This window comes from Talpa europaea (genome assembly GCF_964194135.1).
Source record: "Talpa europaea genome assembly, chromosome: 10".
Taxonomy (NCBI): domain Eukaryota; kingdom Metazoa; phylum Chordata; class Mammalia; order Eulipotyphla; family Talpidae; genus Talpa; species Talpa europaea.
Window position 1 is genome coordinate 91863138 of NC_140077.1, and position 21797 is coordinate 91884934.

The 21797-nt window shown below is 36.5% G+C and overlaps 1 protein-coding gene across 1 annotated transcript in view; it reads left to right on the forward strand.

The window, feature by feature from the left end:
* Positions 1-21797, forward strand: part of USH2A (usherin) — a gene marked incomplete at both ends in the record, with an annotated part of 619110 nt that overhangs the window by 316909 nt on the left and 280404 nt on the right. The window contains 3 exon segments of the mRNA XM_084245562.1: positions 7797-7956; positions 9264-9435; positions 15146-15293. Of these exon segments, the coding sequence (XP_084101688.1) occupies positions 7797-7956; positions 9264-9435; positions 15146-15293 (480 nt within the window).

Genomic DNA, 21797 nt, shown 5'->3' on the forward strand with positions numbered 1-21797 from the left:
TGGAGCTGCCAAAAAAGGGATTATGATTGAAAAGAAAATTGAGCCAATGCTGAAGTCACTGAGGAAAGGAGAAGTATGGCTTAGGTGGTGTAATAAAGCAAGTGTCAACTAGATTTTGGGCATACATATTCTTCATTAATGAATCGATGCTGTTAAATGATTGTTATCTTTTCTCCACCTATGCAATACATGTATATCATAGAATTTTAAAAGTAGTTGTAACCCCGCCAACAAAACTAAAATTTACATCATTTATGTGCCTTCTTTCTGGGAAAACAACTGTTAATAATTTGGTGTATCTCTATCTTCTGGGTTTTTATTATTATTATTATTATTATTATTATTATTATTATTATTATTATTAAGCCTTCATGTTTGAGAACAATGTTTTAGCATTTAAGCAAGCACTGACTTTTTCTTGCTTTTTAATAGTGAATCTCCATCTCACAATTACAGACCCTTCTTGGTCTCACACTTGTATTCATTAGATTTCTGGAGATTTTTAGGCATTACTCTGTATATGATAAAAAGCTGGAAATCTCTGTAAGGAATGTAAGGCATCCCTCTTACTCATTTATTCAACAAATAAAACAATGTAAATTAGGCATCACTTATACCAGTCCTGGAGATATTGTTGTAAATGTGATCAAAAATATCTTCAAGGAGTTTCCATTCTCCTGGGGGAAATAGAAAATCAAGAAATAAATGACAAAGCAATTTCTGACATACTTTGGAAATTATGAGAAGCAAAAAAGGTGATATGACAAATACTACCTGGGAGGATCATGCGAATGTTGTTAAATTATCAAAAAGACCATCCAGAAGAGAATATGTCTGAAGGATGAGAAAAAATCAGTCAGGTGCAAAGAAGGAGAAAATGATTTCAGTAAAAGGAACTTGCAAAGGCCTGGTATGTGACTGTGGTGTTAGTGGATGAAGTGTATGGAAGGGGTGAGGAGAAGTAGGCAGGTGTTAAGTCAAGTAGTATCCCATTGACCATTATTAAATTTCATTCTCAGAGCAATAGGGTGCCACTGTGGGTGATCCTCTGAGAAGCTCAAAGATCATTCTTGACTGATGACCTTGTTTCTTTGTTCAATGTGGAAATTGAAGCAGTTAGAAGATAAATCCCAGTAAAGTCTGTCACTATGTACCCAGCTTCCAGCGTTCAGAACCACTAGTCTGCATTCCCACTTGTCACTATAGAATACCTCCTTCTCCTTCAAAGTCCAAATATGCCTCTTCTGTATGAGATTCAATTCTTTCGCATATTGAAGGTCATTGTTTCAGCAAGTCTCTCCACTTTCATCCATTACCTATTTTTCCCCCTCTCTAGGGTCATTCCTATCAACATACAACACTTTTATCTCATTTAAATAATTTTCATTCTTTCTGAAATCTGCTTGCCTTCCGTATGTTATTTCATTTGTCTACTGACAAAGTGTTTATATCACTGTTTCTAATTTCTCTTCTCTCATTCCCTATAGACAAACTTGAGTCAGACTTTTTACACCTATAACATCACCAAGCGCCTATGGCACCAGTGACCACTATATTACTAAACTAATTGGTTGATTTTTATTCCTTATCTTGACCTATTACCCTGAGAGCATTTGCTTCATTTGCCTTTAGGACACCCATAATCTTGCTGTTTTCTGTATTGTACTGGTGACTCTTTGTCTCTTTGGTTGACTTCTGCTTTTCTCCCAGACCACTTAATAAGGTTCTTATGCTAGGGTTTGAGTCCTTATTCCTGTTCTCTTTTCTGTTCGTACTCACTTTATTTTTATGCTCATCTACCTTAATACCATCTGCATGATGCTAACTTCCCATAAAGTCAGGACTTCTTCCTCAAATTCCAAACTTGTATTCAAATTGCCTACTTGACATCCCCACTTAGTGATCTAATTAACTTGTAAAACTTACCAGGTCTAAAACAAGAATTCTATATCTTTTCCTTGAAAATCTATTTTAATTATGCTCTTCTTCAGCCAAATTTATGGTTACCTCATCCTTAGTTTGCTCAAGCCAAAAAAACCTTAGAGTCAGCTTTATGTACTCTTTCTCACACACCTTATCTATAACATGGTAAGGAATCCTCTTAGTTTTCCCTAAAACATATCCAGACATCTTCTTGAAGCAACATTAGCAAATGGCTCACCCATGGCTCTCCAGCAACATTAATTTGAACAACTATCCATATGCAAAAATACATTCATAAAATCCCAGGATTTCTGGTGAAGGGTTGTAGCACCTGGGTGAAGCACTGAAGTAAGAAAAGGGGCATTGAAGAGGATAGGAAAGAGAGATTCACATTCCCCCATCAGATTCCTTCAATCCCAAGTAGCACAGCATGGAAAGAGACAATCTTTCTGTGGGAAGACAAGCAAGTGAGGGTACAACATTACCACAGATGCCACAGGTAGCCTGTTCAAGCACCAGGCCAACTTCCAAGGCCCTAGGTGGTTCCCTATATACTCCTATGAATCCAGACCCCTGACTAAACCTAGCATTTTCTGGCTCCAGCAGCTGTCACAGCCACCAGGCTCCCACCAGATACCTGCATCCCCTCCACCCCTGCCTACCCCACCTCAAGCTTGCCTCAACATGTTCCAACTCTCTTTGCTCCAGGCAACTTCATGATACCAGACTCCTGGCAGGTTTCTCTAAACCCAGGGCCTCAACTCACCCTGTGGTAAAAATACCAGAAGCCTCAGTTGACTCCTAAAGTTTCAGGTATATTTTGGGCTCTAGCTTTGCAGTGGGTCTCAGGGTGTTGGCCAGTTCTAGCAACTACAGGTGTCTCCCATAGTCCCAAGTGTCTTCTGTGGAACTAAGCTCCTATGGTTTCCTGCAAACAAGCTCCTGGACTGCAGCTGGCAATAGATTTCTAGCAAACTGCTATACCCAGGTTGCTAATTCTGACCCATCCCTACACTAGCCCTAGCGGCCCCACATTCAAGACTGACTTCCACAGACACATGTTCTCAGGCCAAACCACACCACTGCAACAAACGCAATCCCAAGATGCCCCCACAGACCCAAGTTACAGGCTGATTTCCATGATTCTAGACTCCAGATTTACCCAAGTGCTTGGTTAATCCCTGTGGTCACAAGGTTCCAGGGCAAATTCCCAGAAATCCAGGTTCCTGGATTGTCCAAGTACCAAACCAGGCTTTACAGACCCAGATTCTGGATCTACCCAGTGATCACTGGTGCCTGTGGATCCAGAATCCCAGGCCAATCACCACAGATTAAATCACAAGTTCTTCTTCAGTAACCCCAGTATCTAGGCCCACCCTAAGGGACACAACACCAGGATAGTCCCCAGGTAATTAAGCACAAGGCCTGTTCACCTGCTGATTTAAGCACGAGAACTGGGCACCCAAGGACACCACCAAACAATTCACCCAGAATCTCTAGACAGGCTGAATGGTGAAGGGATTTACCTTCAGAAGCCAGTCTGTAAAGTCTGGAAGATGTACCTGTTATCTAAAAGCACAAACACCAACGAAAGGCCACTTGGATCATGAACAATCAAGAAAATATTACACTACCAAAAGAAACCAAAAATTTGAATGATCCACCCTAAACAAATGGAGGCCTATATACCGTCTGATGAAGAGTGTAGGTTAATCCTCTTTAAAATCCCAGCAAACTATCAGAAAATACATGAAATAAGAAAACAATGCTTAAACAAAATGAGTTCAGCAAAGAAATAGGGCATATTTTTGCACATCTTAGAGTTGGTGAATGCAGTTACTAAAGAATTTGATAAATAGGTTCAATAGCAGTCTCATCCAAGCAGAAGAAATAATTAATGAACTAGAAGACAGGTTATTTGAAGTCATCTAGTCAAGAAGCCAAAAATAAATAAATAACATGGAAGATAGCTGATGTGGATGGTGCACAGGTGAATTGGTGGAGGAAATTCTATGGGGGACTATACTTGAGGGGGGAAAAAAACAAACATTGTTTAAAAATGAACAATGATGTAAAATACATATACATAATTTGAAAAACAAATTATGTTGTTTGTTGGTGCAGGCAGTTGAGCACAGCACTGTGAAGCTGTCTGCAGCCCCTGCAATGCAATTTCAATCCTGGACTACCTGGGAGCAACACACATGATGTGGCAGACCGCTCCTGTCTCGCCCGCTGCTCACCTCAGCAGTGTATTTCAGTCATTCTGCCTGTTCTGTTCCCCACTCTGTCTCTGGTGAATCCTCTCACCCTCCTGCATATCTGGCCTGTACCCCCATTTTTGTATGCATGAATAAATATTTAAAAAATAAACAAAAAATAAAAATGAAAGAAGGTACACATCATTGAAGTCCCAGAAGGAGAAGATAGGACCAAAGAAGCAGAAACCTTGTTTAAAAATAAGAACTAAGAACATTCCAAATCTGTCAAGAAATTTTGGATATCAAACTTCATGAAGCTAACAAGTCACTCCAGACTTTCAAACTGAAACTTTTTTTTCCAAGACATTATAATGAAAATGTTGAAAGCGAAAGATAAGGAATTTTAAAAACTGCAAGAGAAAAAAAGTTCTCACAAATAATGGAACCCTTGTAAGACTATGAACAGATTTATAAGCAGAAACTGCAGGAAATGAACAGGATGATATATACAATGTATTTAAGGGGGGTGGGGGGCAAACCTGCCAACAAATGGTACTTAAACCCAACAAAGTTGTCTTTCCAGAATGAAGGAGATGTTAATATTTTCCCAAGCAATTATAATGGAGGGAATATATCACCACTAGGCCTGCCTTATAAGAAATGCAAAAAGGAGGGGCCTCCCCTGGTGGCACAGCAGTTGAGCACTGGGCTGCAAAGCTGCCTGCAGTCTCCGCAGTGCCAGTTCAATCCCCGGCTGCCTGCAAGGGTCCCACATGGCACGCAGACCTCTCCTGCCCCGCCCGCTGCTCCCCTCAGCAGTGTATTTCGTCAGTCTGCCTGTTCTGTTCCCCTCTCTGACTCTGGTGAATTCTCTCACTCTCCCACACTTCTGACTGTACCCAGTGCTTGTATAAATAAATCAATAAATATTTTTTAAAAAATGCTAAAAGGAGTTCTTCAAGATTAAATGGAAGAATGCTAATTATAACATGAAAACATATAATAATATATAACAAACTAGTAAAGGTAGGTTTGTAGTTGAATTTAGAATATTCCTACAGTAATGTAGTAGTATATTCATCACTTAACCTATTAAATATATTTAACGACCTAAAGCATTCTTTACCCATGCACATTCTCGAGGACAGATCATATATTATGTCACAAAACACGTCCTAGAAAATGTGTGAAGACTGAAATTATACCAAGTGTCCCTTGTGACCACAATGGTAAAAAACCATAAATCTTTAACCAGAAGAATTCAGACAATGAGAGAAATGAGACACTGATAGGTCACAAAGGACTTGTGAATCAAAAGGAGAAGATAAAGAGAAAAAGAGAATGGTAGCTATAAATATTTGAACATATTAACACATTATAATTGTGACCAAGGTTGGGTCTAGTAGTAGGTGCTGTTCTTTGCATAAAGTTTTCTGACAGTAATAATAGTTTACTCTCTTGGAAGCATCTGAGGCCATAGAATATTGGACCAAATAAAGGTACCCCACTTCTGTCTCACTTATGCACACAAAGTGAGTTGTTCGCCTCTCTCTCAGTACTGCCTGGTGGTGGTATACTAGACTAAATTCAATGTGCCATGCAACTTATCTTCTGACCATGTTGTTGGGAGTGCCCCCCTCAACTTGGTACCATTGAGAACCTGTAATATAAAGTTGCAAAGAAGGCCTCCCCTGGTGGCACAGCGGTTGAGCGCTGGGCTGCGAAGCTGCCCGCAGCCTCTGCAGCGCCGGTTCGATCCCTGGCCACCGCGAGGGTCCCACATGGCATGCAGACCTCTCCTGCCGCCCGCTGCTCCCCTCATCAGTGTATTTCATCAGTCTGCCTGCTCTGTTCCCCGCTCTGGCTCTGGTGAATCCTCTCACCCTCCCACGCTTCTGACTGTACCCAGTGCTTCTATAAATAAATAAATCTTTAAAAAAAAAAAAACACAAAAAAAAAAACTTTAAAAAAAAATAAAGTTGCAAAGAAAACGAAGTTTAATCAAAAGCATTGTAGGTTTCTTCTAGAGTAACATATTTCCTGTAAAATTATTTTTTGCCTCTCTTTTAGTGGCTTACATGTTTAACCAATTGATTATATTGTGCATGAAAATCAAAGTGTTTGTTTCCTAGGAGTTTACTCTTGCTATCAGTACAAAGCAAAATTGATTTGCCTGAATTAGGTTGCATTTTATTAATCTCTTAAACATGAAATTGTAATGGTTCAAGGTCAATGAGATTGAAAAATATATGTTACTTAAATTACATCTAACATTTTAGAAGTGTTCCAGAAAATACTGATTATGTGTAGCAGTAGAAAAGTGTAAATGATGTCTAAATCTAGATAAAGTCAACTTCACTTTGGTTAGGGTCAATCAACAAAATAATTCCTGAGTACCTCTAGAAATAAGGTGGTCAGAGTATTTCAGAAACAAATTAGTACATTGCAGATTAGTTTATTTTAATGCAAGGAAAGATGGCGTTCATTGGAAGGGTAGGCATACATAGAGTACTAGAGTAGTTCAGAGGAGAGGGATATTACTAGGTAGAACTATCTCAAACTCTTGGTCATCTTTCACACCTAGCTCAACCTTATGTAGACTATCTCATTCTTTAATTCTTTATTCATTTATTCAAAGTATTAAATTAGTTAAACAAAAAGGCCATTAGAGCTCATTCTATGCCATGGCACCCTGCATAAGCAAACCCAAATCTGGGTTGTAAATGCTGCAAGGTCATGAGACAGCCAAGCAGGCTTTAAGCTGTAGCTATCAATTATTTCCTTACTTTGCATCAGCATTTTCTCTACAAAAGTCTCTAAAAAATTTAAAATTAAAGATTTTGTTATAAAGTTAAAAAAATAGTCTCTCCCTGCACGCCTCTTAGTAATTTTTGCTCTAACAAACTCTTAACATTTATGCCTCAGTTTATCTTTTTAACAAAATACATATCTGCAAAACTTGCCATGTGCCTGGCATTGTGCTAGATACACTGACAATGCAAAATAATCATTGAGTGTTCAGTCTAATGATCAGGTAATTATGTAAACAAATCCTTGTAATGCACTGTTGCAAGTGTTATGCTGAAAGTGTCCCAGATATCATGGGAAAAGACTGGGAGGTTAACAGCTCCACCTTGTGCCAGGTGCCCGGCCGCATGTGTTAGGAACTTATTAAGAAAGCTGCATTTGTTTTGATCCTGGACAACCTGAAGGTCAGATACTTGGGCAGGAAGAGAAAGGAAACCCTTCAGAGGGAATTACAAGTGTGAAGCCATGTTACAAGTTACATATTTGCATTTCAAAAGCAACTACTGTTGTCTTCAAATGTGCTTTAACACATAATTTAAATGACTCATTTATTTTTTAAGAGAGCCATTGAGCTACCTCTAAACTCCAAAAAATGACACACTTGGTCATAAACCTTCAAGAAAACAGTCAAATTATTAAAATGAAAAAGTTAAGCTAAGAGTTTAACTGACACTTGTCTATTTAAAAGTAGCTCTATTAGATTTAAGGGATGAAATAACCTATATTATACTGCTATTAATTTTTATGGCTATTGATTCTATGTTAAGTTTTACTTTAACAGTTCTAAGTAGGAATGTAAAAGAGAAGAGATACCTCTTGAATGAAAAGTGTGTTGATAAATAAGTTGTTTTTACCACCCCCTAGATTTGGCAGTGTTTAGAGGCCACCAGTTTCTGCTCAGGGCTTATACATATGTGGGATGTACAAACAGATCCCTGGTCACACTGCACACAGCACAGCTGCCACCAGAACATGTGGATTCTCCGAAGCTGACAGTTCTGGATTCCACGACTGTCTACATACAGTAAGTCAAAATGATGTCTCTGGTTCACACACTGGTTCATGCAAGAATTCCAGTGAGTTCAATCAAGGGAAGGGTTTATGACATAAAATTAATTTTATTGTGATTAAATGCATAGAAGTGATTAGTTCAGTGGTTCTGGGAACCTTTGATTATCACTTGCCAACTTAATTTCCATTTTGTCTTTATGCAATCAGGCCGAGCTACACATGTACACAGGTTCTGTGCAAACTTCAATAAAATAAAAACTGACCACTGATTTTTTTTTTATGTGAGGCATTGTTTGTAATAATGTGTAATGAAAGGATAAATACAAACTAGGACTTTCTCTTTTCCTTACAGTTGCAGTCAGAAAGGAAAATTTACATATTGGTGTATTCAGATTATTTTGACCATAGAAATTCTTGTCCACTTCCTAATATTTGAGGTATAAGGTGTTTTGTAGTACTGAACTAAAATTTCATAAACCTCTCATACCCTCAATTAATACTCTCCCCATTCATCTCGCTCAGTCTCAGTTTTGTCATCTATAAAAGAGTTTGGGCTAAATAAATCATGATTTTTTTTCAAGCTGAAAGGTATTATGATTCATATCCCATTCTTTCAAGACTAAACATTCCTCTTGGCTTCATTCCATGTGTCCTAAGCTCAACCCACATTAGTTGCCCCAAAAGATTTCTCACTACTCTAAATATTTCTCAATTTACCAAATTTCTATTTCATGACTGCTCAGTCCCAGTGACACCTTGTAACCCTCATCTGGAATTCCTCTACTTTTCTTTAAGCCTACCACTTCCCATCCTCCTATCCAGTACAAAATCTTGTGTATTTCACTCATGTATAACCTCGTTCAACACATTGTAATAGATTATTTTAGCCCTTCCAACCCTCAGCTTCTCTGTATTCTGTAGCTGATTGTTATTAACTCTATGTTACATTGCTGGATTTTTCAGGATAATTATTTATTCTCTCCTCCTACCCCCATTTCTCATAAATTTTGAGATCTTCTGTTTCTCCCAATTTTTCTTCTGTGACTTAGGTTATTAATCAATTATTCATTTACACATGCTTTGTATACTAGCTAATTAAAATTATAAGTAACCAGAGGACAGGCATTATGTTATTTTCCTTATACCATTAAGAACAGACATTTAATAATAACTGGGTTTTTAAAAGTTCCTTCACTGAGTATTAGATGTGAATTTTACTATGTCACAAATCCAAGTTCCTATGTGTCTTTTAAAAATCCTGCACACATCTGGTTCGACTGGAATGAGTAATGATAATAATGTTCTATTTTTTCATACCAGGTGGAAGCAACTAAGAAAAGTAAATGGAATTCTGGAGTGCTGCATATTATATATTTCAAATCACACACATGATTTTATAATTTGGGATGTTATCTATAACAGTACTGAACTTTTTGAGGCTCATGTGCTGCAATATCTTTTCCCTGACAATAAACACCTCATCAAACTGGGCGTAAGTATACTTTATAGCTATCATTTTTTCTGTCATCACCTTCCTTTCCTGCTTCCCTTTACCTGGAACCTCCCCACCTCTATCCTGCCCTCTCTACCCTACCTCACTGAAAAAAAAAAAAAAAAAGCCAAATATCTTCACATATTGCTATTTATGCTGCAAATACATTTCATGCCCTAAATGTGAATTCTGTTTATCTAAAACCTACATATTTATTTTATATTATGCAAAATGATAGAATAACCATCTGAGTTGGTTGACTTTGCCAAATCTAATTTGGGATTATCGGAAATTATTTCTTCTTTTATTATTTGTAGAATGTCATAATTGTTGAGAGCTTTTTCTTAAATGCTTGAATTAATACCATTATTTCCCCCTGGAGTTCGTATGCATTTGCAAAACAATGTGCCCTCTGAAAATGTAGGTCTTATATTTTTAAATGAAGGTTTAAATGACCCCCAAATATTCTTGATTATCGTTATATTCTGGTTTACATTATGCTTCTATCTCAAAAGAACAGTGACTTAATAAAAGCCCTAGAATCAATGTAGTTTAGAGGTTCCTTTAGACAGACAATAGCATTTTTTAATGCAAAACAGCACTTTTACACAAAGGTCTTTTCAAAGACCTTGATATTATGGTGGAATTTATACTCAGTAGTTCCTTTTGTTTTTTTGATGAAATATAATCTTTTTTAAGTTTAATAGCACATCTGAAAATAACTGAATATAAACATGAGATTGCCCCTATTTGTTTTAAACGCACTCTTCATTTTATAGCAATACCTATATAAGGATATTTGCTTTGATAAATGCCATAGAAAATATTCTGCTCTTGATTATGAATAAATTTACATTTATGTAGACACTGTGTATGCATTCATTTTACTTAACATGCTCTTGAATGCTCTAAATATTATACCACGGGAAAATAAACTACATTCAACTATTGCTACTGTCTGACCTGGCACCACAAACAAGGGCGTCAGACGTGGTTGCCAGTCGTGCTCGGCTCTGAGTCCCAGCGCCCGGTTCAGCAGGCAGGCACCCGGCATCTCTGACTATTCAGTGATGTTACCCATGAAGTGAGAAGTATATTAATTTGATTTTCAAAAGCTAGTGCAGACATCCACACTATTTTCAAAATAGTGGTAATGTCGAAATCAAGAGAGGACTCAATTGCTTGGAAGCAACCAAAATTACACAGATAGTGTGGAGCTCTTTGTTTTTATCAGAAGAAGGCAAATGACATGAAACAAAGTTCTATTCCCAGGGCAATTTTTAGGATATGCTTTGCAGTCCATCAAAATCTAACCTCCTATGTTTTATAAGTGTGCAATGCCTTGGAAAATAAATACTGCTACATTGGGTGTTCATTCTCCTGATTTTTAACTCAGGTTTTGCTTCTAACTTTGTGTGACCATAGTAAATCACTTAACTTCACTGAGCTCTATGCTCTCCAAGACTAAAATTGGGACTTTGAATTAAATAGTTTTTAATATCTCTTTGAGCCCTAAAATTCTATGGTGCTAAAATAAAAATCACCAAATAATACTACTTGGAGCCAAGCAATATCTCTCAGCCAGTGAATAATGCCAATGCAAAATACCATAAAAATCTGCATGTCTTTGCCCTAACTCTTGTAAGGGAAATAAATTTGCCCACATGATTTTCAATGTCAGTGTATTTATTAGGGCAGAAAATACTTACATCTTTTTTATAAGGAAGTATCCAGCTAAAGGTTTTTTAACTTAACTCTGTTAACCAGTAAATGAAATGAACCATACCATTATAACTTCATCTTGGTTAATTGAGGGATTATTGTATATTTCACAGTTTCAATACAATAACTAGCTTTCAAGGTCATCATATTAGTGGAATAGAGATCAGGTTCTCAGCCAAATGGAGTTGCCTTTATAGATCATCTTAGTGTATTAATAAATGTTGGAAACCAACACATATGCATACAGATGGCAAAGCCTTTTATCAGGCATTAGGAGAGAGGACACTGCCTAGGGATTCAAACTATAATGACTTACTATGCATTTAGAACAGGTATGTTGCTTCATGTGGCTTCATTTTCCCTGTTGACTGGTTTATAAACACCTGAATCATAGAAAGTGCATCTTTCAACTCTATCGAAAGGATCAACCAGTGCCTGGTGAAAGTGGAAGGTCAGCAAACAACTCTGTAATGAATGAGTGAACAAATGGATGAGTAAACACTAGTGCATTTATTTCATAAGGAATCTAAAAGTTCTGTTATGAGTGATATAATTTGCTATAAAATGTCAGTGTTGGGACATGGGTTGCAAACATGCTCTTTCTACTAGTGAAACAGTAGAAACAGCCTGATATGTTGCTTCATTCAACAGATAATATTGTGAAATTTAGTAGCTCCTAATAAAGATATTGAACTAGCAACTAAATAAAGAAGCAAGTAAGACCAACAAGCATTAAGATAGGTGTGGTACTTTTAATATCACTGCTAGATTTTGACCTCTTTGGAAATGATGAAGTTAACTTTTTGAAAACTCATTTGTAGCTAATGTGAAATATAGACATAAATGGAGCCATTTTAAAATCCTATTTGTTGTCTACAATTGGCCAAAAAAAAAAAAAAAAGCCTAATGGCAAAAAGTCATTTTCTCACAAACCATGGTTTGAGAATCCGGTTGGTAAGTAGACATTCTGATAAGAAAGACTGATGATTATAGACAATTGCCACAGATTAGAATCAGTAGCTACAGATATTATCACCAAGAATAGGTTAAGTTTGTTAACCCGAATTGACTCTTCTCTTTAGCCACTTACCTCATCTTCCTCTTTCTTCCCATAAAACCCCCAACTTTGACCTCTTATTGGGGCAGATTTTAGAGTTCTACCTGAAACTATGTGCCCTAAATGGCAATTCTTAATTTTAAAGAAACACTTAATTGCCTCTCATTGGCATACCTCCTCAGACTCTATCTGAAAACAGGCCACTAGAAAAATAATGCTGGTTTTCAGTCTTCCTAATAGTCATGATTTCAAAAATAATTGATATACTTGTATTAGTTACGTGTTTCATTGTATCAAAGTTGAATCTCCTGTTTGGTCAGAAATTGCTCATCATTTTAGGGTAGTATTATGACTTTGTGATTTAAAAAGAAAAATGGCTGTAATTGATAAAAAGTATAAGACATGAATTAAAAGATGGTATTTTGATGACTCAGAGGCTTTCAAAGCCCTTGCCATTCCATGATGACATCCTTAATCAGTCCCACTATTTTATCTGTTTTTCCACACCAGAATTTTAAACAGCAATCTGTTGCATTGAATGTGGCTGCCTCTGGTGCTGGAAATTCAAACAAAATACTGATTGGTTCACTTTCATTTAGATAATACCAGATCAAACCAATCGGAAACAACTTTAAAGAAATATATGTCCTATTGAAAGAGCTAACAAACTGCACCATTCATGAAACACTTCCAAACACTTTTGTCTACAAAAAGCATGTGGACAAAATCATTTGCAGGTAATTCTATTATTTTACTAGCCCCTTTTGTAAGTTCTGTTTCATTACAAGAAACATTCTCTCATAAACTCCATGGATACTTAAAATATTTCCTTGATCAAGTGACTAGTTTATGGATTTCTAGTTTATGAATTTCAAATGATACAACCCTGTTTTTGGACGGACCAAAGCAGAAGTTGTCTTTGTCTATCCCAAAAGGCATCATGAATTTCTCAAAGTAAATTCTAAATTCACACTGTATTTAAAAATATACCATTATATGTCATAGAGTACAGTATGGCTTTGGAAAGTTAGCAGGGGGGATTTCTTAGGACATGAGTGAATAAAACAAAGGTGACATATAGACAATCAGGATTAAATTCCAGTGTTCTATGAGTTTACCAATAAGATGCTGCAACATATTCCCCCCAAGGAGAAAAAAAAATCTAGGAAATGCAAGTGGACAGATTTATCTCCCTCTGAAGACTAGAAAGAATGCTACTTTGACCCTTTTCCTTTGATATCTTAGCTGTCCCTAATATCCTCTTTTCCTCCCAGGTTGTCTGGTGGACTTAACACATTTGCAGTGTTTTCTTTGAATTATGCTATTTTCATGGTCAGGCAGTTATTTCATGCGCTAACAGCTATATATCCTAGAGCTTTATGTCAGGGTTGGGCCAAAATCTCCATTGATTCCTCTGTATTTGCAAAGATTCTGTTCTCAGGAGGTGTATGGTTTCCTTCTTACATATATATGCACATACCACAGCTGAGAATTAGAGGAAACCCAGTGTGGTTAATTAGGTCCCCAATCTTAATGCATTTTCATGCCCCGGCTGCAAGCTAACCCATCTGAAACTTGCTTAAGCTGATGAGAAATGATCCTGAAGACATGGACTGTGGTTGTATTTTTGCAAGAGGAAGTAAAACTGATCCCCATGTCTGCTGACCACATATTGTTATTTATATGTGTAATGAAGAATTGCATCTATTTGCAACAACTTTGCGGATAGTGTACTTCAATATAAGAAAATATCTTTAAAAACCAGTCTGATTCCCCTAGTTTTAGGGAAAAGACTATTGACTATTTTAGGTTATAAAAGGTCATTTTCTCAATATCAAACCTGAAAAGCAGCAGACAGGGCCAACGATTAAAAGACATATTTTTATTTTTTATATTATCATTATCTTCTTTCTATGAAAATTGGCATAAAAACTTATTTTTACATTGTCCTATGATTTGGCTTCATTTTCTTACAGAATTTGGTAAAAGTTCAATGCTTTTTGAAAGATTTTTAACTTTCATTGGGTAAATTACATTTATAACTAAAGAGTTACTGAATAGAGCGACAGTATATTTTTCAAGTATGTGTTATATAAAACCATAAATATCAAGATTTGGTAGCTAATATGACCTGGATAAACTCTGACTTATCCAGTAAATTAAGTGGCAAAAATATTTTCCTAAGACTTTTATTTTGGAATTACTTGCAGTTGATGGAGTGCACAGAGGTTCTGAGCATCTCTTGTATTCATGGCTCCTTGTCAGGAAAGGAATTCCTTCTTAGGGAAGAGGGGTTTGGTGATCACCTGATGTTGTGAATCTACCTCCTCTGGCACTTGAATAAATGATCTGACCCTGTGAGCCACTGCACAGTCATTCAATAACTGCTCTATTGTCGGTTTATGACAAATGTGGATTTATTCAATCTCATCTTGTGTTCTATATTAAATGTAAGGGTCACACTATGTGAACAAAAGACAATTATGTTTCTTCCCCCTGGAAGTCCCTTGTTTTACCCTGAAATGGTCTTCACTCTCTAGGATTTTTCTCATATTGTTTGTCCACATGTGTAAGTATGTGTATGTGTGTCTAATTTGTTGTAGGAAACTTTATGTGAAACTAATCTCATCAGGGTTCACCCAGAAAATATGTCCCGGCATCTCTGAGCTCTAAGTTAGGCTCTGTACATAATTCAGACCTTCTGGGGTATTTTCTCGTTATCAGAGATGGCTATTTTATATCTTATATCTTAAAAGCAAACCGATTCAATGTCAGGCCTTAGTATTGAAACAAGTTTATTTGGAGGAGGAATTGGTAAAGGGACCCTGGTTTCAAAGAATCTGGAACTCTCACGATGAATTGTCTTTCTTCAATGCTCATCTCAACTTTAGGAACCCAGAGTGAAATGTGCTTTTCTGCATTTCCCTTCAGGCTTGCACAGGGGATGGGTGTACAGTGAGTGAGGCCAGTGAAGCCCAGACTGAGGAGAGTGAGCCAGAAGGCATGCCAGCCCCCAAGGCACACGCATATTCACCCCACTCCTTCAACATCTTCTGGACTGAGCCTGAATATCCAAATGGTAAGTGAACTCTTTTAGCCTCAAGTTAAAAAGATGATTAGCAAAGGTAAATTAATATTCTAAATGGCAGCTTATATGTGGTGCTTAATTTTTAATGATCATTTTAGCACATAAAATACCTGAGATGGTATCATTGTCTGTAGTTGGGAGATTGTGGTTTTTAGGCTAAGACACAATTTTGGTGGCTCAAAAGTGCTCCCTTTTGATAGTTTTTGTGTACTGCATCTTATTGTCTAAAGTGCTCCTGGAGAGGTGAAGAGACCTCATGGTTTTCCTGAAGAAAGTAGGTGTAAGATTGCATTGTATTTTCAGTGACTTTCTGCTTTTGACAGCATTTGTCCGTTCTTAGAGAACTAGAGAGATGGGAAATGCACCTACATGCTGTATTTCAACATGCTTCTGATTTAATAAGTTTATCATTTAAAAAACCACTTAATATATTACTTGTAAATATTTCAATGTGCATTTTTAAAAATTACATACATTTTCTATGCATACACTTATACTTATTTAACTTGAAGTGGATAGAATATTTCTAAGCAAGATGTGTAAGTTTGCAGAGTGTAGAGAATTGAGTCAGTTAAAGTTTACTAAAACAAAATCTTTTTACAAAAAGTCTTTAATAATTTAGAGTAGAAAATGCTTTATACACTTATCAGAAATATCAAGTTTCATATAACATCTTGTCATTGTTCCACACTGATCAGAGGTTACAGAACATCAAATTGTTCCTCTTAAAGACAAATATCAAGAAGACTTAAATCCGTAGAAACTGCTTCAAGTAACCCATTACTGAAAATTGAAATGCATTCTTTTAGCATAGCTAAAAAGAATGAATAAAAGACCAAAAAAATGCAGTTTTATTAGTTTGTCTTATGTTTACTATGATATTAATTATTTTCATCATCTCATTTTAATTAAACTTTTGGCAAATGCATTCTATATATTTGAGGTAATGGAAGGAGCTCTAATAATTATAGTGAGTGATTATCTCCGCTATTTGAAGTTATTCCTCTACTATTACAAATTTCCTAATAAAAAATAAATGCATATCTATCTGATAATAACATTAAACATTCAAAAATCTTGTCATACATCATACCCCACAAAAAAATTTCATAGCAATGAAAATGTTAATGGTTTTATTCCAGTTGTGTTGCTGTTAAAGGTTGTGACATGCCCTTCATCCCAACTGGTCATTAGAATTGGAACTATAGCTCCACTCCCAATCTTAGACTGACTAGAGCAATATATCTAACTTTTCAAAGAATCTATTATAAATAATGCTACTTGCCATGAATTGCCTTTGTCTGCCAAGGAGAGTCTTTAAGTACTGTTTCATTATCACTTAATTCACACCTAAGGCTGTGCTTTGTCAGACACACCCGGCTTAATTCTAGTGCCTTGCTCCACACTCCTGCAAATACCCCACTGATCCCCTGGCCCCCCAACTCTGTTTCTCTAATCAAAACTTTGCATCCACGTTCCCTCTGGCAAAGGTATGTTTTGCAGGTGGAGATTTCAGGCAGATGTCAAATCCTCTGAAAAGAGCTACTTTTTGGTCCAAGGCAGATAAGAACCATTTATTTGTAGGACCTTGGTCCTCCCTTTGTAATGCTCTGAGTTTTCGATGAGAAGCAGCACAAAGGATTACCCTCTAATGAATGTGTGACCTGTATTGTGTGTAGATCATAATAAGAATCATGCTCATGAGAGAGCTTCCAGATCTCATGAGCCACATTCCATTTCAGAGTGTAGGCTTTAAGATCTTGGGAAATGCTTTTACTTCTCTTTTGAAGTCTACCATGCTAAAATGAGCATAGTTATCTGACGACACCAAACTTTCTCTTTATTGTGTAGCATAATTTTAGTATCATTTTTGAATCAGTTAAAATACATTTTTAAATAATAACAAAAATGTTATATATGAAAGTCTTATCCCTTATTAATTCTTATAATTTCATATAACTATCTACTACCTTTACTAACCAAATTTACCTAAAATTGTTTCCCTGTAAGACTGTGAGCTGCATAAGGGCAGGCATTCTAAGAGCCCTATTTACTGCTCTACCCTGCACGTGGCATGTGCCAGACCTGCAGTAGCAAGATGTGAAATAGCTGTTAAATGAGTTAAATGAGCTAATGTTTGGGCCTCCCTGGTGGTGCAGCGGGTTGAGCACAGCACAGTGCTGTGGATCTGTCCGCAGCCTCTGCAGCGCAGGTTTGATTCCTGGCCGGCCAGGGAGATATCCACATGGTGCAGCAGACTTCTCCTGTCTCGCCCACTGCTCCCCTCAGCAGTGTTTTTGGTCTGTCTACCTGTTCTACCTGTTCTGTTCCCCACTCTGTCTCTGGTGAATCCTCTCACCCTTCCACGCCTATGGCCTGTACCCCAGTTCTTGCATAAATAAATCTTTTTAAAAAAATGAACTAATGTTTGCTGATGAGGACAGTAAAAAAAAAAAGGTAATTGTGTTAATGTGAGAAGCAGATGCATATGCAATCATATAATAAACATACATGTACATTTGTAGCATGTCTTAGAATTTTGTGAAATTAATGGATAATGTTGAAGGCAGTGGAAGGACATCTCCCTCTTGACCAGCTGAAGGTTCAAATCCCAGTCATTAGGAAAGGAATTCCTCAGTCTGGTAATTTGTAGCTGTTTTAAGAAGAGCTGCATAGAATCCATCATCCTGCCTGTCACAAATGGCCAGATTCCATCATTTTTTATAGCTGAGTAGTATTCCATTGTATAGAGAGACCACATCTTCTTTATCCATTCATCTGGCAATGGATGCTAACATGTTTCCCCATCTTAAGGTTGTCTCCATATCTATCTTGGCTCTTGTAAATATTGCCACAGTGAACATCAGGGTACATATATTTTTTGAGTTAGTGCTTTGTATTTTTTAAATAAAAACCCAGGAGTGGAATAGCTGGATCATAAGGTAATGCTAGTCTTAATTTTTTGAGTAATTCCTATACTGTTTTCCATAGTTGTTTCACTGATTTACATATTTATTACAAGTAGACTTTTGGTGGTGATCATGTTATAGAATATATACATGTCAAATTATAATATTGTATACCTGAAGTCTATTTGATGTTACAAACCATTGTAGCCCAAATAAAAATTTATTAATAAAAATTGACAATAAAAAATAAAAAGAGAGCCAATGCAGGAAGTTGGACCTGGTTTGCACACTCCAGGCACTATTGTCAGGATTTGTTTATGTCAATCCTGGTGTAGTAAAAGAAGAGCAAGTGACAAGGGTTCCATCATCTCTTGGATAGAGGAAAGGGTGTATAAGGACCTAAGGGAAACATCTTCCCAGTTCAGCCTTTGATTTGGCCTGGATTTGTGAGAATATATTTATGAACATATACCAAGATGGCAATAATGTCAGTCAGAACAGAAAACATTTAGGTGGTTGATTACTTTTGCAGACTTATACATCATACCATGAAGACAATAGACATTATTAAAAGAACATTTAATTCAGATTTTTGAGCATATATATTATTTCAGAAATGGATGGTGGAGAAATTAATTTATAGATCTTTTATAGGCATTTTGCATATGCTATCCTTCACAATAAGAGATGATAGTAAAGAATTAATTTTGATAATATATGTACACAAAGGTATATGTATAAATAATACTTAAGAATTCCCCCCATGGAAAGGAACTATTTGATTGTCTGCTAGTATTCGTAATGATGATAATGATGATGGTAATAATAATAGTTACAATTTATAATTACCAATTACTTTATAACTAGCCATGACAGAGGTATTACTATTACCACATTCAGATGTGGAAACTCTGGTTTATAAGTATTGAACAACTCAATTCTTAAGGCAAGATTACTAACTAAGGAATTCAATACAAATTGTGGATGGTTCAAAATTTCATGATTTTATTCATCATACTCTGCTACTTTTGGTAGAAATGCTCATAACTTATGGTTCCATCTAGCTGTGTGGAAAAAAGAAAACATGTAGTTACTATTTTACTTGTTCAATGTCTTATCTAGATGCCATTATTCAGTAACTCCTAAGATCTCTGTGCTGATTTTTTTCTGGTTTTAAAGAGAAAACTTTTTTTCTTTTTCTTTTGAAATAACTTTACTTTTAAATAGTTGAAATGCAGGTCTATTTTCTGTCCTGAAATGCTCATTTTTAATAAAATAAATGGGGGAAGGTACAGAATTCAGGGAATCACTTAGAAAAGCTGCTTGACAGTTTGAGCAAACCTAGTATAACTTTTATGAAACACCTCCAATCAGTTTGTCAGGTAGAATTTCCCGAGCAGAGTCTTTTTTAGATTCTGTGGATTCCATTTTTAGGAGAGCATAACAGTAATAGGGCATCCTTCCACAATGTGAAAGCTGTTCTCTCTTTTCCCTTTTAATTGAAGGATCAAGTATTCACATAGGGAGATATCTGCCACATTCAATCATTGTCCAGACCTTGGGGGAAAACCCTCAGCTGACATCCACATTGCCATGCTGTGCTGGAAAAAACAAACAAATATGTTGGGAGCAGCTACATTCACTGTGTGTATGTTATTTTTTGTGACACACTAAAGCATTGTTGTTTAATTATTATATTAAATACCATTCTTCAAGGTACACAGAGATACTTGTATTAAATTTACATTGTTCTGTACTTGTATAGAATTTCCCTGGTTATAGGTGACAACCCATTGAGCACCTTAGGAAATGCAATTTGACATAACATGATGAAGAGGCACAAAGATATATATCCCCATGGATGTACTTTATGGACAATTATGATTCAACTTCCCTGTGAAAATTAAACACCTTAAAAATTCTACCATTATGGAAAGAGAAAAGGTGATAAACTTGAAACTGCTTATTCTAGATGGCTAATGGGAATTAACTGTCTTGTGGATTATCCATTGAAGAACTGAATTTGTAGAACTGGATTAAAAAACCAAATCCCCCTTACTACAGAACATAATATTGTTTTACTTTGCTAGAGTTATCTTACTGATTACTACCACAGCAGAATAAGCAAAATAAAAAAAGCGCAAAAATTATAACAGGGGACAAAGTAATAAGCCGGCATAATTTATGTTGGCTCTTTCCTCGGGCTTCAGTCCTGTATCCACTCTCCCCTCCTCTTCTGTCAGTCCTGTATTCTCCAAGACTGACCTTTGTTCACAAGGTGAATAGACAGTTTCTCTTTCTGCTTCCTCTTGTTATGTTCATGGGTAGTAGCAGCAGCAAGAGCTGAGAAGGTGAGAGGGAAGTGAAATCTCACAAATATTCCCCTTGACTCTTTCTGCCTGGCTGCCTTCCTCTACTAAGTGCTGCACATCCTATCCAGTGTCCTAGCTCCTGTAACTCCAGCTCTTTCTCTACTTTCCTAAATCTGTTCTCACCATTTCCCTACGGATGGATGTTTACTGCCCTTAGTCAGCTGGCTTGTAGGATATCATAGGAGTCCTAGCTGTCACTAGCTGGGGAAACTTTATTGCCCCTGTGTCTTTCCCTTAACCTCCCCATATCTTCCTACATAGCCGTTTCAATAAATTATCTCAATTGTCCATTTCAATTGCCATCAGTTTCCTGATGAGACTTTTCATTAGTTCCTACATCTCATTTAATCCACATGGAATTGTAGGGGCATGGAGGTAGAAATAAATGTAAAACGTGTTCCTTTCTTCTAAGAATGTTTAATGTAAGTAAGCAAACAAATAAGTTCTAATGTGTTAACTTTGTTCTGGTTCACTACATTTTTGAGGAGCAAATAAGGAGAGCCGTGTCCCAAAGTTCTAGATGCAAGATAAATACGTCTGCGCTACTTAATTTCCCAAATAGTGATCAACTTATTGATAGCTCATCAAAAGTTTTCTATTATTATGAGATCTTTATGTGTTATAATTAGTTAAAAAACAGATGTGATATTTTTCCACTTCAAGTAGGTCCAAGCATGAAATTCAGCTTAAAGAGCAGTCTCTCAGCTAAGCCTTATTCCCTAACCCACCTAGCACATTAGCATCTGCTTTATTCCCTCCCATCACTTTTCCTCTGTTTCATCTAATTCTTCTTACGCAAAATTTATTCACACATAATTCCCTTAGTCTATCTTCTCATATAGTAGAAGTTTTATGAAGTCAGAGACCGGGACTATTTATTAACTTCCTCTTCTCAGCATGGAATACAGTGTGCCTCACACATAGTAGGTACTGCATCATTGTTAACTGATGAATCAGGTTACAGTAAAACAAATCCACTAAACCCAGCAGATCTTTTTTTTTTCCAAAAACTATTTTTACAGTATTTTGTGAGGACTTGTTTTTCCACCCCCTACTGTATGGATTTAATAGGCACGCGGAGGAATTTAAATAGAGTTAGCACACACATAAGAAACTGAGATGGTAATGGATAACTTAGGAAGCCTAACGTGAGTCCCATAATAAATAAGGCTCTCACTGATCCTTGAAGTAAAGGACAGGTCCAAGTTCACTCC